Below are 17,780 nucleotides of genomic sequence, written 5' to 3'. Positions count from 1 at the left end.
GACAGTCCTCAAAATAAGCGAACCCACAGATAATGACAAACTATCTTCTGCCTGAGACTGCTGAGCTTTGCAGAGGTTGTGTCTGGATGTTAAGTGTGTGGTGTCAATATAAAGTTTCACATAGACCAACTAAAAATTAATGGCGGTCACAGAGAGTGCGTTTGGCATGGAGGAGTGAACTGGACAAGATGAATCAGATGAGAAGATGACCAAGGGGTTTATGAGGGGCAGCTTGCTGCTAATTTAAATAGGAGTGTCAGCACCACAGATCATTTTTCTTTTCTCTTTTTTTCTGAACAGAGAGATGGCAGAGGCTATGGCTTTCTCACTGCCTCTCAGCCTGCTGTTCCTGGCATGGCTGTGTGGGAACATGTCTGCACGAGCGTCTGAACTCTTTTCACCAGGTCCAGGTAACACCCTCTTTATAACAACGGCATCTGTTTCACGTCACAGGCCGGCTTAAGTTAATTTAGCTGACCTGTGCTACCTGTTTAGTGTCTGGGGATTTTGCATTTAAAGTGAAAGTTCACCCGAATAGAAAGATTCTGTTATCATTCCTCTCCAAATTCGTATGATTTTTTTGTATTGACTATAATGTATATTTCCATACAATGAAAGTGATGGTAACCACAGATAGCCCTGCATAAGGCCAGCTAAAGTTATTTTTTTTTTTGAGCTACATAAAAATATATCTGTGAAAATATAACCTTGATATCTTTTATGAAACTGTATTTTATAGGCAGGGGTCACTATTTAAAGATGCATTTTATCAATCACAATATAAAACAGTGGATGTCTGTGCCAGATCATTATTGGAAAATCATTGGGACTGTGTCAAGATTATTCACCTTTGAGCACACAGAACATTTTACTTTGGTCTAGTCAAACAATCCCTCAATAAATAGTTTTGTTTGAAAGTAAACACATTGACTGTGGTCATCCAAAGTCCAGGGACAGGATACAGTGGTGCGTACGGGTGACAATGTGCCAATACAGATGGCCCCACCGCACGTAGCAAATCACTGATAAAATTAAAAAGAAGAGAGGGAAGATTAATAATGAAATATTGATCATTCTCTATAGAGACAGTTGTGGTGAATGGCGTAATAGACTTTCACTGGTGCAATGAATTACCTGGGGTAATGACCCAGTAGCTGCACATAAATTGGAGCACAGACTTTAGCACATTGAATAAAGTTCATTTTAGTGCTTTATGTTAGGAAATAGCCTGCTTTAATATATTTGCGTTAATATTTAACTACCTCTAAAAAGTAAGATTTTACTTATTATTACTTGAGGTTTGTAAAATATATTGTTATAAAATGTGATAGGGGAAATCAAGTATCTTTAATATTTACAGTACATAAAAAATAACAAGAATCCTAATACCAGATGAACATTGTCAAGTTCATTTTTCATCATTTTATCATATCACAATGTTCTTATGCTGAATTAATTAGAAATTATTAACATATTTACATATTTATTCTACGTAATGGAAAGTTTTTTTCTGCGATTGAAAAAAATAAGGCCAGCAGATCGGGATTTTACCAATCACATCCAATCATCCAATCACAGTGGAGGGGGGCGGGACAAATAGCACACCAACCAACCAGCGAAAAAGCGAAACCGAAGCATCATAGCAACAAAAGCATTCAGCTGACACACTGACACCAATCACCCACATTAAGCATTCCCCTGGCATATCAGCCGTGTTTAAATGCTTTGGTGGAGACAGGGCCTAACACCGCCAATGAGCTTTGCGCATGTAATCACAACTGTAACATTTAGATCTTTCCAATCTGTTCAAAATTTTCCAAGCTTTCAAAGTCTGTAGATGTAGATGCAACACCATATGATATGATCATAATGTGCACACGCAAGTTTGCTTAACAAACCCCCACCATGGTTGTTAAGATAATGTTCTAGGCAGGCATCATAAAACACATCTCTTCAAAGGTATCCTGAGGACAGAATACGGTTTTATTGAGAACAGCGGTTATGCCGCTTGAGTTATTCATTCGGGCAGGGTATGTGCACTTCTTTGCTAGGGAGGTCTGGCTAGCATGACTCTGATGTTGGCTGGGGTTTCAAAGACATGAGGATGCCTTATGGAGAAGAGAATGAGCTGGCAGAGCCTAGCCAGCTGTGGCAGGCCTGCGCTGTTAAGATCATGTGTGTACGCTAATAAACGCCTCTAAAAAATCAAACAGACATGGATCAGTTCGCCCTGCTACGAATGCTGTTGCTTTGCTTGGCACAAAGTCGCGTTCATGTCAGTGCTGTAATGACTGTAATGAGATAAGGCTGCTAATTACTGTATTACTAGTACAACATGGAGATTTGATGATGCATGTGCTGTGAAAGATAAGATGGCTGGTGATACGATGTGCCTTAGTCTGTGATTGTATCAATGCATTGTGAAAATGCATGTGCTTAGAGCATTCAAATGTGCTAAATTGTGAGTTGAGTGCACTCAATAGACAAATAAGTAAATGTTCGTTTATTTCCTTTAACACTTAAGAGATCTTACTGAGCTGTGGATTTAAAGACGTCTTGTATTGTAAGTGTTAAGGGGTTTGTTAGGCACTCGGAAATGTTAGCAGGTACTTAAAATGTTGTAGTCAAACCCTTTTACTGTTAGTAAACATTGTGACATTTTTTGTGGGCGGAGTTTAGGTGGATGCAGAAAGACTGCTGACCACTTCGCTTACGCTAGCTAAATATGGTTTGTTAGTTTGTTTGCTAACACTTTAAGATAAGGTTGTATTTGTTAATATTATTAAATGCATTAGCTAAGATGAACTAACAATAATTATTAGTTTGTCATAATTTATTATGTATCAATCTTTGTTAATGCCAATATAGTTAAGCATTGCCAATCTTATTCATGGTGAATTAACTGATGTTAACTGTTAAAACATTTAATTTCAATAATATATTAGTAAATGCTAAAATTAACATTAACATGAACTTTTGTTCATTGTTCGTTTATGTTAGCAAATGCATTAACAAATACAACCTTATTGTAAAGTACAAACGTTTTGAAACAATAGCTCATAACTACCATAATAGTTTCTATAGCTATGTGCTGGATGGTCGTGGACATGAAGTGTGCTGCAAATGCAAGTATTTTTGATTATCGCCTTTTTTTTGCCTGGCAGTGGCAGCAGGAATGCGATACATTTTAAAATTATGGCGTGAATTAATATAACAACATGATATTTGCATGTCTCTAGTTTTCCCTTTGTCTTGCTTCCAGCTAGCTCTGTGACGTAGGCGCTATAAATGGTCTATATGCTAGGCATTTAAAATGTGAGACATCTATACATCTGGTATTAAAATGAACAACCATTACTGTTGCTGAATCATACGTTTGACTTTTAAAGAATGTATAAGCTGTTGAAATTTATACAAATGCATGAATGAACTGCAGAAATCTTCTGAACTGCTTCTGATGCTATTGTGTCTTTTAGCAAGGCCAGGTGGCTTCAAAGTGACTATCCTTTGAATAAATAAACAAACAACAGTGCCAACAACTTCACAACAATGTGTACAAAGGAAGTATTCAGAAAAACGTGAAAATTCTTGTTTACTGAGCCGCATACTGCCATGCCATTGAGATGGTGTTTTCCGAAGAGGATATTTTTTGCGTCTAAAGGTCCAAGGATTATGTTGTGCATTAAATCCATAATATAGCTCTGGTAGGGAATATGAGAGCCCGCTCCTGTGACTAAGGAGTTCAGTACACAGGCGGGGCCCATTTTGGAGTTTATTTACGCAAGGCAGCCGGGTAAAATCGGGGAGAGGCTGGGTACGCTGTCTTTGAGACGTGCCGAGAACAGCAGAGGATAGCAAAGAGCCCGGCGTTACATAACACTGAGGTTGGCTGTCTTTGTTTAGCACAGAGTCCAGTTGCCAAACGGAGAGCAGTGAAGACCACAGGATAGTGCACAGGGAACTTTTTTGACTTTGCAGAGCATAAAACGAATCATTTGCATCTGAATGCATGTTTAAACCTTCTGTAGTTATCTGTGGTAATAAAAATATATGCAACCGTAAGTAATTAATAGGAGCATGAGCATCTCTAGTCAGTTAAAAACATTTTGTAGGTGGTAAAGTACAATTGTAAGCAGTACAATACATTTTTTTGCAGAATTAGGAATGCCTGAATTTAAAAGATTCATCTACCCACATTATTTGGAGTAAACTGATAATTTTTTTTATTATTTTATAGAAAACTTTGTGCTCTACAACATTACAAATTGTTTTGATGGACCCGCCAGTGGGTCCAAATAATTTAAGGGGTTTATCCCAGTAATGGCCTTGTTTGTTATAGAATTAGAAAGGATCAAAGTCATTATAGCAGACTCATGTGTTTTAATCATCATAAATCTGCTGTAATGCTGTGTTTGGGTCTAAATCATCAAAGAGATTTACGCTAATGATGAATTTAAAGAGCAATGTTTTTACGGCTGTCTATGTTAGTTCGACCATAAATAAAAAAAATTAAAAAAAACATTAATATGCATGTTAGAAAATGCATATATTGGCTTTTTTCATCAGAGATTAATGCCTTTGATTGTTTTTATTCTTTAAATCCTCATAATCTATATAAGCTATATCACAAGGGCAAGAAAGCTGCAGGTTGTATTCAAGTGTGAATTTAAGCTTTCGTAAAGTGATGTTAATATAATTTCAGCTCAGACAGTGTTTGGTCAGGAGCAGTGGGGAACCTTCAGGGCCTTCTACGCCTTCAGAGAAGGCCTAAAAAAATTAATAAAAAGATTTTTTATTATAATAATACAAATAAATAATATTCAATAAAAATATGTTTTTACTTTTTAAATTTCTATTTAATTCAATTTAATACAATACATGTAATATATTTTCTCTCATCTATGTTCTAACGTTAAGTTTACTGTCAGGTTCATGTCATGAAAACATCTAATCCAATCAGAATCGTCTGTCTCTATTAAGGCCCGGTTATCTGGCTCATTCATTGGTTAGGACTTCATGAATCCCAGGGAAGGCCAAGCTATGTGTTTTGGTGTGGAGAGTGACGGGCAAATCGACCAATCACGTTTTGATTTCAAGTGGGCGGGCAAAAAACAATACATTGTAAGCCTTCATGAAGTCCTAATCATGCAACAAACTGGATGCGAGCTGCCGTAAAACACCAAAGACGAAGATCATAGACCGTTAATATTAATACAGTCTAATGGCCCGAATCTCTGCGGTGATAGTGGTTGAGGTAAATGGCGGAAAACGTGATTGACGTTGTAGCTATTTTGATAGGGCTGAGGTAAAAACGAAATTACTTAAGCGCGTGAAGAGCACAGCTGGGAGAAGCGCGTGCAGAGGAGCCTGTGCATATGACGCGAACACGAGAAAAATAATGCGTTTAATTATACGTTTACTTCCTGACAGTTTCACTTGTTACGTGAGGATAGTAATGACTGACAGACGACGCCGAATTACATACAATATAATTTCCTAACTAAATCTGAGAGAATGCGAAAACATTCAAATATTTTTTACCTCGCTATACCCGATGGGCAGGGCGGAGACACATTTTGGTAGCCCGACAAGAATTCGTAATAGCCCCGGGACTTCGGGGCTCGGGCTAGAGATTTTGCGAGCCCTGGATATCTTATGACAACAGTTATAAGCCACAAGGAGGTGCACTGAGAACGCAGGGTGCTATATTTCCCCTTATGAAAAAGATTAACAAGGTATCCTACAGCTAAATATATATTTCCAAAAAATAAAAAACAAATTAAAGAACATAATTTAAGATGGTTAAATGCAAATTTACAGAGCCCCTGTCATTACAGAGCAGCAGAATCTGTATTTGTGTTTATCAGTTAGATTAAATTAATTTTAAACCTTAAAACTGCATTTAAAGGCAGACAATGCCCATTCTGTAATTCAACTTTGCGTGATCAGAATTTTTACACATTCACTGTATGATTTAACGAAATACGAATAGCCTAGTATTATGGATGGAGAGGCATTTGCACTTCATTGCATATTTTGAAGGCCCAGCTGAAGTACCCACGGTTCGCCACTGGTCAGGAGAATACTTTCTCTTGATTCTGAAAAGCCACAGAGACGAGCAAATTGCTATAAGCAATGAAATCTTCCAGTGCCATTATGCTAAATATAAGCACTCTCGAAATGATGCTTTGATAATCAAATTTGAGGACTGAAATTTTATAATGGACTTCCTCTCTACATTTTGTGTTTGCGTTAAGTGAACACTTGCAAGGTTACTGAGTTTCTCACCCCTACTTTCTGTAGACTGCATGTTCTTGTCAGTTATTTTTAACACCAGTTTACATTCTGCTCTAAGTATCTGTTGGCTTCATTTGACCTTTCGTTCTGTTCAAGACACTTTTTACTCTGCCAGACTCTTTCACGCTTAACTCTTCTAACCTTTCATCTCAGAAGCCTGAATTAATCCTCTGTACCCCAATGGGGGGCATCTAGGATTCCTTATTGCCACACAGAAGGTTGGTGGTAATTGTGTTCAATACACCACAGAGACAAATGAGGGTAAACAAACTCAAAAAGAATATGTGACCCTGTATTAAGAAGCAGTAAAAGCTTTTCCACACAAATAATAAATGGTTTGGAAGGTTTATAAGATATAAAGATCAATTATTTCACTTTCTCTTTTTTAAGTAACTTTCAACAAGTGTATTTCTCGATTAGCCTATTATTCCAACAAGCCTGTATTAATAATAGGATTCAAATAAAGCGATAGGTCAACCAAAAATGGACATTCTGTCATCATTTACTCACCCCAATTGTATTTAATACCTGTATGAATTACTTTATTCTGTTGAACACAATAGAAGATATTTTGGTAAATGATGGGAACCATAGAGTTGACTGTACCCATTGACTTTCAAAGTAGGAAAAACGGTAACACTCTATTTTAGGGGTCCATAATAATACATTAATAAGGCATTAATTAAGGATTAATAAGACAGTTATTAATAAATAAATGAAAAATAGTGAATAGTATGTTTGTATGCCAATATTTACTAAATAAACTTACTTAATAACAAATGTTTCAATTATAAGTAGATTATATAATGCTATATTAGTGAAATTTAAAATTCAAAACAATATTGAGAGCAATTATGGTTTATTACTATTAGAATTGCCACCAATACATTACTAAAATCTTTTAATGAAGACAGTTTGACCCCCTGTTCTGAAGTAAATCTTTTACCTTCAATTATTGATTGGTATTTACATTTATTGATCATTATTAAGCCAACAATATGTAAGATTTGTATTGATTTTAAAATTCTTGACAAATACTATGGAAGTCAAAGTCAACTAGTGCTTACCGTCGGGTATTAAAATATCTTCTTTTGTGTTGAATAGAATAAAGAAATTTATACAGATATTAAATCAAATTAGATTGATGTAAATGAGGACAGAATTTTTATTTTTGGGTGAAATCCTTTTAATATTATTGCATTTTCCAGTTTGATTTCATTATCATGCAATTTGTTGTCTTGTGTCAGGGCAAATTTTTTCCGATGTTCAAAATAAGTTTGATTTTTATTTGATGTTTTAAGGTTTTTTTTTTCTCATCAATGTTCATGTGTATTTATGTGATGATGTCAACAATAAGTACTTTGCACACCATGCACTCATCAATCCTTTTTGAAACATGAGGTGAAACACATAATGAACTCTTTAAAACCATGTCAATAAAATGAACAGCTTGCATAGCATTTTTTTTTTAAGTTCAAGGAATCTATGAAAACCCAACTAAAGTCTTTTTTTGTGATTAAGTGCTTTCTACATGAAATCATCCTACATAATGTGAAGAACATTCTGTAAAAAAAACTTTAATATCTTTAATTTTGACTGAGTAAGACCATTGCAAAGATTGAAATCAACGTGAAATCAAACGTATGTCTCCTATCTTGATAATAACTCTTTAAACTGGATTTCATATACAGGGTCACAATTGTTACAATGATGGCAGATGCTGAATTGATATTTTAAACCGTTATCTATTGTTTTCATTTTCGCTGTGTAGATATGGTGTTCAAGGCTGTTAAATCTGTCAGCTTGGCTGGTATAGCGCCAATTTGTTGTTCAGCACATTAACAGAAGTATATAGTGTCACTTTCTCTCTTTTACTTACCACTCCACCCCACTCACCAATTTTCAGGCTTGCCTTTGAGCGTAATGCTTTGTTTAAAGACAAAACACAACAGGTGATGAACGTGCTGAGATGTCATTTCAGTTTGTGTATTTTTATGTGATGCTCTGATGGCAATCTGACCCTTCCCTCCACCGACACAGATTCTTATGTGACAACACCTCGGCTCTCACACAAAGTGTCGTCTTCACATGCCTCTCTCTCTCCTTTCTCCCTGTGACTAGCCAAGAGATATAATCACCAACAATATCGAGTGACCACACAAGTCACTGCATCAAATTAAAATAAATATCAAATGGTGAAGCGAGTTCGCATTAAGTTCACACAGACAAATGAATCTACAGATGTAGCATATGGACATTGCATTACATTTAAGTAAGTTTGAATTGGACAGAGATATATTATGCACAATAAATGTTCATTTAGTTTCACCTATGTTCTGTTTGTCTATCATTTACTGTAATTAGATTTTTGCTATATCTGGCAAATTGCTTTTTTAATATCAGCACTGCCCATTAAAGGTCACAAGACTTTTTTTAAATGTCAGATAAATCTTTGGTGTCCCCAGAGCACATATGTGAAGTTTAAAGCAACACCAAAGAGTTTTTTTTTTTACCTTAAAATAACGTTTCCAAAAAAAGTTTCAGTGGTTCATCCACTCAAAACAGGGTGAATGGCACTTTCACATTCACTTTGCAGCCCTCTATCGGCCAAATCCGCACTAAAGAAGTTTCCAACCGTCGGGTAGTGGTCCTGTAGTTCGAGTGAAAACTAGAAAAACTTGCTTTACAGCAGACCTACAATCCAATCAGAGCCAGCTATGCTGCAGTATTTACGACAGTGCTAATGAACAATTACGCGTCTAACCTGTAGGGGGAGCAAAGAGCAATAACTCTTTAGTGTTGCTTTAAGCTAAAAATACCATATAAATTATTTATTATAGCATGTTAAAATTGCCACTTTGTAGGTGTATGCAAAAATGTGCCGTTTTGGGTGTCCTTTAAAATGCAAATGAGCGGATGTAGTGCAAACACTGATCACAATGATGGAGGTTTGTTGCAATTGAAACTCAATTGTGCTGTCAATTATTTTCTCTCTCTTTCTTTTTCTCGGCAGTAAATGGCAGTGCTGCGGTTGGATAGTGCAGATTAAGGGGTGGTATTATTATAATAACAGCTCCTTATGACATCATAAGGAGAGCCAAATTTCAACGACCTATTTTTTCATGTGCTTGTAGAGAATGGTTTACCAAAACTAAGTTACAGGGTTGCTCTTTTTCACATTTTCTAAGTTGTTAGACCCAATCATAGCACTTAAACATTGAAAAGGTCAGATTTTCATGCCATGGCCCCTTTAAAACATCCATATCGGTCGGCCACTACTTCTCTTCAGTCAGTCACCTCACATGACTTTGAAGAACTGAATCTTTTGGTGAAAGTCTTAAAACTCTGTTTTAATAAAGTTCTAAGTGTAGCCTCGGGAGGGGTCCAAACATTAAGTCCTGTCAATCATTTTTGAGCGTATATAAGCAGGTCAGTCTCCACGCCTTCCCAGTAACGATTCTTCCGGCATTCCTCCTCCTTCCCAACTCCTCCTTTCCCTTTTTCTGTACAGTTCTACTATTGAAGGCACTTTTTGAAGGCGTTTTGAAGCATTTTAACGATTACCGCAGATTACCCTGAAGGAATGGATTTTTCTGAGAGAGTCTTTCTTCCTTTGGGACTCTAACTTGAAAACCACTTCCTTTACATATTTTCAGAGAAAAAGCTTGGCCCATGGCCTCATTACATTTTAACATTATAAGGCACATTATGGCTGTCTTACACATTTAACATGACTCAGACTTCATTTCAATTTTTTGTTAAAAAAAATCTGTTTGGTTTTAATACTGCATACTAAATATGCATGAGGGTTGTTTTCTTGAAGCTTTTAGCTGCTGCACTTTTTGCTCTCCTGGAACTTAATTGATTATTTATTGCATTTCGCAGTAAATATTGAGCCACCTTTACTGCGGTTATGCAGTGGGGTCAGAGGCTTTTCAGTTATGCGCTCATTAAGTGGTGTATGTGTGTGTATATATATCTGTGTAAGTATGCATGTGTGTGTGATTGCTAATTATTTTTAAAGGACAAAGAAAATGAACATTATATAATTGCCGCTGTCATATTTTGTTCCCATTACTGGTCTTGTTTATGAACAGTGCATCTGAAATCCTGGTGTCCTCATTATAGCTGAGGTCATGTTTAATGAGCAGACAAAAACATGTATTTAAAGTGTAAATGTCAACAACAGCAACAGAAAACACTATTGACTTATTTTACTTTTCTTTAAAAGAAATCTCCCTGTTGTAAAAATCAAGTTTTAATGGTCATATGTCTATGTTTTTTTTAATACACTTTAATACAAACTGTGTAAATTAAGCAATCACACCAGCTTGTTGATCGATTGGATCAGGTCCATTTTAATAATTTGCATATTTACGGATTCGCATACAGTAAATGAATCAATGATTGATTGTTAAATTCAGACTATGGTGATCAAAGATGAGTTTTGAGGGATAATATTATCAGCTACAGGGGGACTTTAAAGCTTAAACTCATTGCCCGCCAGGGGAAAGTTTTTTAAGTTGCCCGCCAGCATTTTTTGTGATCTTCACAAAAGTTTCACAAAATGCCTTCCAGAAAAAAAAATTCTTCTAAAAATATATAAACATACAAATATATCAAATGAAACAACAGACCCTCTGCTTTCAAACAAACAAACAAACAAAAAACAAAACAAAAAACGTTTAATCCATGCTTATCTGCTTATAAACTCTTAAAAAGGGGTATTTTTCTTTAAAAAAAATTTTTAGCAAAAAGCTGAAAACATTGCGTTTTTGTAAAGGAATTTTGTTAGAGATCAGATTCAGAACGATTATCAAAAAATACACAATGTTTAAAAAAAATAGTAAATAATTTTTAAGCTTCAGTTTTTTATAAATTGGATTATCTAAAAACGAAGGAAGATATTTTGAGGAATGTTCGCAACCAAACTGTTTATGAGCCCCATTTACTTCCATTATATCCTTTTTTCCTACTACAGAAAGTGAATGGGGCTCATGAACGGTTCGGAACAAACATTCCTTAAAATATCTTTCTTCGTGTTTATCAGAACAAAGAAATGTATACAGGTTTGTAACAGCATGAGAGTGAGTAAATGAAGACAGAATTTTCATTTTTGGGTGAACTATCCCTTGAATAAATATGGAAATGGCACAAAATGTCCTCACACTGTGTTTGTCACAGAGGTAAGCTTGTTTGTGTGTTTTTTATATACCCAGTTTATCATGTGTTCTTACTCCTCTAATGGATAAGAAATATACACACATAGTTTTTGAATGACGCACAGTTGTAAAGTTAAAGTCACCCAGATTAAACTTTCCCAGCTCAGGAGATCTGATGTTCTCAGTTGTGTTTATAATTTAAGCATCAATTTAGTCTCAAATGAGACCATTGTTAAAATATGATTGTAGATTATAACGATAAAATAATCTGGATTTGCGTAAACTTTCTGAGAAATGTTTGAGTTCACATTTTAATCTTTAATAATATCGACTTTTGATTGCAGACTTGACAAAACTGAGCTTAGTTTGTAACATTGTTGAGATCTCTTCTGTAATTTTACATGTTTGAGTCTTTTTCTCAGGAGAAATATCTGAAACACACAGGATGCCTAAGCAAAAGTTTACATTTGCTCTCCATTTATGCTAATATAAATATTATTATTAGTTATTAATATGATCTCATCTGTTTAAAGTCATTTCAGAGAAAAGTTTCTAAACATTATAAATGTTAGAAATGTGTTATGCTGAAATGTGTTACAAATACTGTGAACTGTGTAGTACTGAATTGTGCCCCTGTTTTAGCCCAAATAATGCTGAACACAGAAATGTAGAAAAACTGTTAAACTGTGTAAAACATTGTAGCCCCTAACACAACCGCAAGCAGGTTGTAGCGGTATTTGAAATTAGAGAGAGATGGCAGCGTTCACACAAGTTGCCATGGTTTTGGCGCAGACAGCGAAATGTCCCCAGCATTGGAGAGCAGAGAATGATGCTTATTCTTCCCAGATTTTGATAATTCATTTAATTTTTTAATATATTAAATATCGTTTTACATGTACTTAAATGGGCATAAGTGGTTAACTCACTCCCCGATGTCAATTAAGAGAAAACTGTTCCCCACCAATGACGAGTTTTTCCAGCAATCCGTATTTCCGCTATTATAAACCCACTTACAAAACCGAAAGTAACCCTTTAGGGCAAACAGTTCAAACTCTGTGTTTGTTTTGATGCTCTGAATCTGATTTCTATCAAATGTCCTTCACAAAAACGTATTTATATCAGCTTTTTGCTCAAAATTGTGTATTTTCGAAGAAATCATATTTGAGAGGTGATAAAAAGAGAACAAATTAAGGTAGGATGAAAGTTTTTTTTTTTTTAAAGCAGATGATCTGTTATTTCATTTGATATATTGTATGTTTATTTAAAGAAGAAAATTTTCTGGAAGGCACTTTTGTGAAAATCATAAAAAATGCGGGTGCTGGCTGGCAATTTTTTTTTAAACGCTGGCATGGAAAGAGTTAAAGGGCATAAGTGGTTAAGTAAGTCATGTGACATGTATTTGTCTACCAGTCTTCCAGATGATGCTATTTCTCTCCGTCTCTTAGCAGCAATTTGATAAACGCTTTTTACTCTGCTATTAAATGCCACTAACTGCCGTCATGTTAGCAAATGAGCTGGAAAAGATGGTTCAGCTGCACAATATCTCATAAACCCTAAACCAGTCAAGAAGTTTGCTGGACGGTCAGTGATAAAGGTGCCTTGTCGAGTTATTGGGATTCATCAAGAAGGCCTAAAAAGAGGCCTATTTATTTTAAAGTTTGCAGCTTGCCGAAAAGGAAAGCATTTGTTTTGGCTGTCTGTCTGCCTGGTATCCTAGTTACCGGTGGTCTTGATTTACAGGAGCTAAGTAAACATCATGTTTTTCATTCACCGGAAACTTTCACCAATATGAGATGTCACCAAGCAGGATGTGTTTTTGTTTAGTGGCATATTGCAATTCAATACAACAAAACTTTTTATGTGTTTTTTTTTTCGGTCAGTATCCTTATACAGGATGATTTGTAATAATTTGTCAGCACAGATCCAAAATATTTACGGGTGCACAAAAACGCTCACAGATTAGCATTCAACATCATTGCGATACATCAGGGTGATATATGACCTTTTTGTGCAAGTACTTTGGCATAAAGGCTCTGACTGCTGTGCATTTTGGTGTTGCGTTTCAACAGCAGCACAAAAACTCATATAATAATGAGAAAAGAGAACCACAGGCATCACTGGAAACATATTGTTTTTATTATTAATTTGATGGGCGATTATACTGTAGAAAAGGATAAAAAGTAAATTCAGAAAGACTTTCTGTAGAAGAGACATTGGTTTTAATTTACCTCTCTGGACAACCAAATCTGCAGCAAAACCTATACCATGGAAAGCTGTTGTACAGTTCATTACTACATCTCGTATTGATAATATTGACATGCCACTGAAAAACAGATTTGTCAATAACATATATAGGGAATGACATTTAACACAGTTGTAACTGGTCCCAAAGATGAAATCTGACTCTTTACAGCTGGTTTTGCAACATTTTTTGGAAATCAAATAATGTGCTCTCATGCTGTTTGCCTCTTTTCCAGTCAAAACCAAATATTGACCAGGACTATTTTAATGGTGATTATGTCTTAATCTTTTGTCTTTTTTCAGTGGTCCACAAATTATTTATTAATCTCAGACCCAATAGCAGGAGCTTTTATATACATATAGTGAAATTTTAAGGGTGTGGGACCAACAATAACAGTTTTGGGAGTTAAAGACAATAGCCTCTTTCATTACCATGAATTTACCAGGAAATACAAAATGTGCTGTTCACACACACACAGTGACGTTTTTATCCCAGGGGGATATCATTCACACATCAGTACCAAATTATCAATAAATTCGGTATAAACTGCCACGCGGCGAGCTCAGTGTTTGTCAGTATTTGTAAACAATGGCGGGTAATGACTTCATATCCACGGTTTGTATTTTGTTGTTTTCACTTCTGTGGCAGATGCTGACAGTCGCGCAGTTGCTCGTCGTGACCAAACAACTTTGCATTCGGTGACTTTGAACTAAACTTAACTGGGAAAGGGTCGCAACCAGCGTCTTGATGAAAAGTTATGTTTACACATTAGGTGTCACAGAAAGTGTGCTAACGATGAGGGCAATTCGGCAAATAGATGGTAGGTTGTTTTAAACAACTTTGGTGAAGAGATGTGAACGTTAACTTCAGGTGTGCTCAACTTTAGCGTGTGTTAGGGGTGTAAATCGGACAGTACATTACGTTGCGATACAATATCGATTTTCTTTGATACATTCGGACAATTTTGCCTATACATCAAACACTTTAATCCTGTTATGATTCGATCCGATCCTATTATTTATCAATATTTTTATATTGCATGCCTAGTTAAGCGGTTAGATTTTTGCTTTACATTTAAATTTTTATAAATGCAACCAAAATATATAACATGAACATTAAATTAAACTATTTGAAAATGGCACAATCTCTTTCCCAATTGGAACATTTACAACAACATACCAACAAAAATACACTTTAAAATATAGAAAAATGAATAATGAGGGCCAAAATGTCACATAAAATAAAGCTTGTGATGGCAGATGACAGTCAAAGTCTTTCAATATTTTGTGCCAAAGTCTGCAATAGTGACAATCACTGAGGTAGTTTTAGAAAAAATGTATTCTTCTTCTTCCTTTATTTCTTTATGCCATTCCAGCATCTACAGCTATATTCATGGCGAGAACCAGTTGATTCATACAGGTTGGGGGAGGGACAATTTGGCATGAAAAATTTTTATTAAATTGAAAAATAAATTAATATAAAAAATAATTATGTTAAAAATAAGCATTTGATCGGTCACACAACAGAAGTGCTGCAGTGGTCTCTTTTGAGAGATTTTTGTTTAAAAGAAGTCACCTGAACAACTTGTTCAGGAGAGAGGACACCGCGTTTTGCATGGACAATATCACCTGCAGTGCTAAACACATGCTCGTCTTCGGTCTCTTTCACTGTGTTTTCGCTGCTACAACCGCTTTGTTGCTGAATCGCATTCACTTGCTGATGTTAGCAGATGAAAATAAATTTCACTTTGGAGGAAATGTGTAGTTGGACATTACGCCAAGGAATGAGAAAATGGAGAGTGTCAAAATAAAGGTACCTCAATCGATTTTTTTTTATGTGTGGCATTGATGCATCGGATTGTTAGAAATAAAATTGATGTATTGATCCATATCAATGTATTGTTAAACCCATAGTGTGTGTGTGGAAATGTCCGTAAACAGTGCAGGGGTATGCGTCATCTGTATCAAAACGCTATGATAGGCCCGAAGCTGTCTCGTTCTGAAGTTGTCCGTTCTAAATGCCGGTAATCCTTGTTCTCCATTCACACATAGCCCTAAATTACTGGTAATCTTACAACCTCTCTCATTGGTAAATTAGCAGCACTGGTTTACCAGAAAGGTTCTGTTCACATGATCTGTTTACTGCAAATTACCAGTAAATTACTAGTAAAGACTGTATGTTTGATGGACTATTGACTGTATGGTTCTTTGGGAAACAAATAGTTCTTCTATCTATGGCATCCCTGTGACAAAACTTTTGTAAAACAGTCCTTCCAGAAAAACGCAGAGTTTTTTTGTGATTATGCGGGCAAAAATCCTTGATTTTGCTGCACGTTTTCATAAAAAAAATCTGATGGAATATGCAGCATATTTATACAATTTTATGCGATGAAATTGCTGGAACTTGCAAAAATGTTCAGCTTTTCAGTGATGTTCACGTCACTTCATAACGTTCCCATGGCGCTTATGTGAAGTAAATGCAAAATATTTCAACTTTCTGCTAAGATATATGTGATTTTTGCTACGAAAAATGCAAGGGTTATGAAATCATGCAAGCTTTGCTGTGCATATTTTGCGCACGGAAATCTGCAATTTATGCTGCGAAAGTGCAGCGTATTTGAAAAAATGCGGCCCCCGCAAAAATATGCGGACTTTGGCTGATTATGCATTAAATCATTCTGGAGGGTCTGATAAAACCTTATAATATTATTAAGAATGTGTGTGATTTTTATGCCACTAGCATAACCAAAAAGTTTTGCAAATGTAATGATTGTTTTTAAACAGGTTTCCCCAGGACACTCAGTTAACAGTCGGCAAACAGATCTGTACAGTTATATAACAGCACATTTTTTTCTGTGTTCAGTAAAGTCACCAAATCTTCACAAGCAAGTCTTTGATTTGCCTTCACTCGTATGTTTATGTCCCCAGATGTGTTTGTAAACTCACACACTGACAAACCAGACGTTTCTGTGTGTGCAATTTTTTACCGCACAGCATCTGTAGGACAGAAGGGAGATACGTCTTGTTGTCACTATAGAGGGCCAGATGAAAAAAGCGAGAAAAAATATGTGTGGGAGGGGGGTGAACCTTAACAGAAAAACCACTATAGCGTAAATTAAATGTTTTACCAATCCTCTCTATCCCCAAAGTCTGCATTCACTTAAGCTAGATTTACTTGCACAGGTACAGTTTAAATAAAAGTGAAATCTTTACACTGGGTCATAGAAAATCTTGATATCCAGCTGATTTGCTGCCACTCTGCTGATTTATACTGCAGTTAGGAAGAGAGCGGAGAAATAGAGGGCGAGAAATCAATGGCACCCTCCGAGTCTTATTTATGGCTGCGCAAAACGACAAGAACAGAGAGAGAAGTGCTAGTTTGGCACCAGAGGAGCTCAGCTGCAGAGAGCTGTGCTAAATTATAAATACAGACACATACCTGCATACATATATAAAGTTCTTAAAATAGCTAAAAATAAAATACAATAATCACTATTAATAGCTTTGCATTACTATTGTCATTATTATTAGATTTGAAAAAACACTTAAACTTTGTTACATACTGATTATGCAACTGACAATGTTATGCTAGGCTTGTTAAGAAGAAGCATGCTATTCTAAAAGAACAAATTTAATGGGTATCTTGCATTAGGCCAGCTCAGTGCAGGCCAGGGCTATCAACCTGTCAGCTAGTGCCAATAGCACAGCAGGATTGCCCTGAACCATGGCCTTAAAACACTGCTTTGGTGTCAACATCATAGACTCCGCCCTCAAGCAGGAAGGCGGAGCGTGAGCAGGGCGATCATGTTGTGTTTTCACACTGCCCTTGTCTCTTGTGCAGATTTATTGTGTTGTTAAAGATATTAATAATGCCGTAAAATCCTTGGGTTCGCTTTGCAGCTTACGCTCGCAGTGTACCAAAAACAAACACGTGCTGCTCACAGCCCACTCACCTAGTATGTAACCAGCCTTAGTCAACCTGTTGCTCATACCATCATGTGATGTTGTGCAAGTCTCATTCACCATTTTATAATTTCTTTCAAAAATTTGAAAATCTAGTTTTTCTTAATTCTATATTTG

The 17,780-nt window shown here is 35.9% G+C and overlaps 1 protein-coding gene across 1 annotated transcript in view; it reads left to right on the top strand.

Moving 5' to 3' along the window:
* ghra (growth hormone receptor a) overlaps positions 1-17,780 on the top strand; it is a 48,570-nt gene that overhangs the window by 17,626 nt on the left and 13,164 nt on the right. Inside the window, exon 2 of the mRNA XM_065247255.2 lies at positions 301-410. Coding sequence (XP_065103327.1) covers positions 305-410 — 106 coding nt within the window. The 5' untranslated portion in view covers positions 301-304. The remainder of the gene's footprint in view (positions 1-300; positions 411-17,780) is intronic.

This window comes from Paramisgurnus dabryanus, chromosome 11, assembly GCF_030506205.2.
Source record: "Paramisgurnus dabryanus chromosome 11, PD_genome_1.1, whole genome shotgun sequence".
Lineage (NCBI taxonomy): Eukaryota > Metazoa > Chordata > Actinopteri > Cypriniformes > Cobitidae > Paramisgurnus > Paramisgurnus dabryanus.
This window is presented reverse-complemented; position numbering and strand designations above follow the sequence as displayed.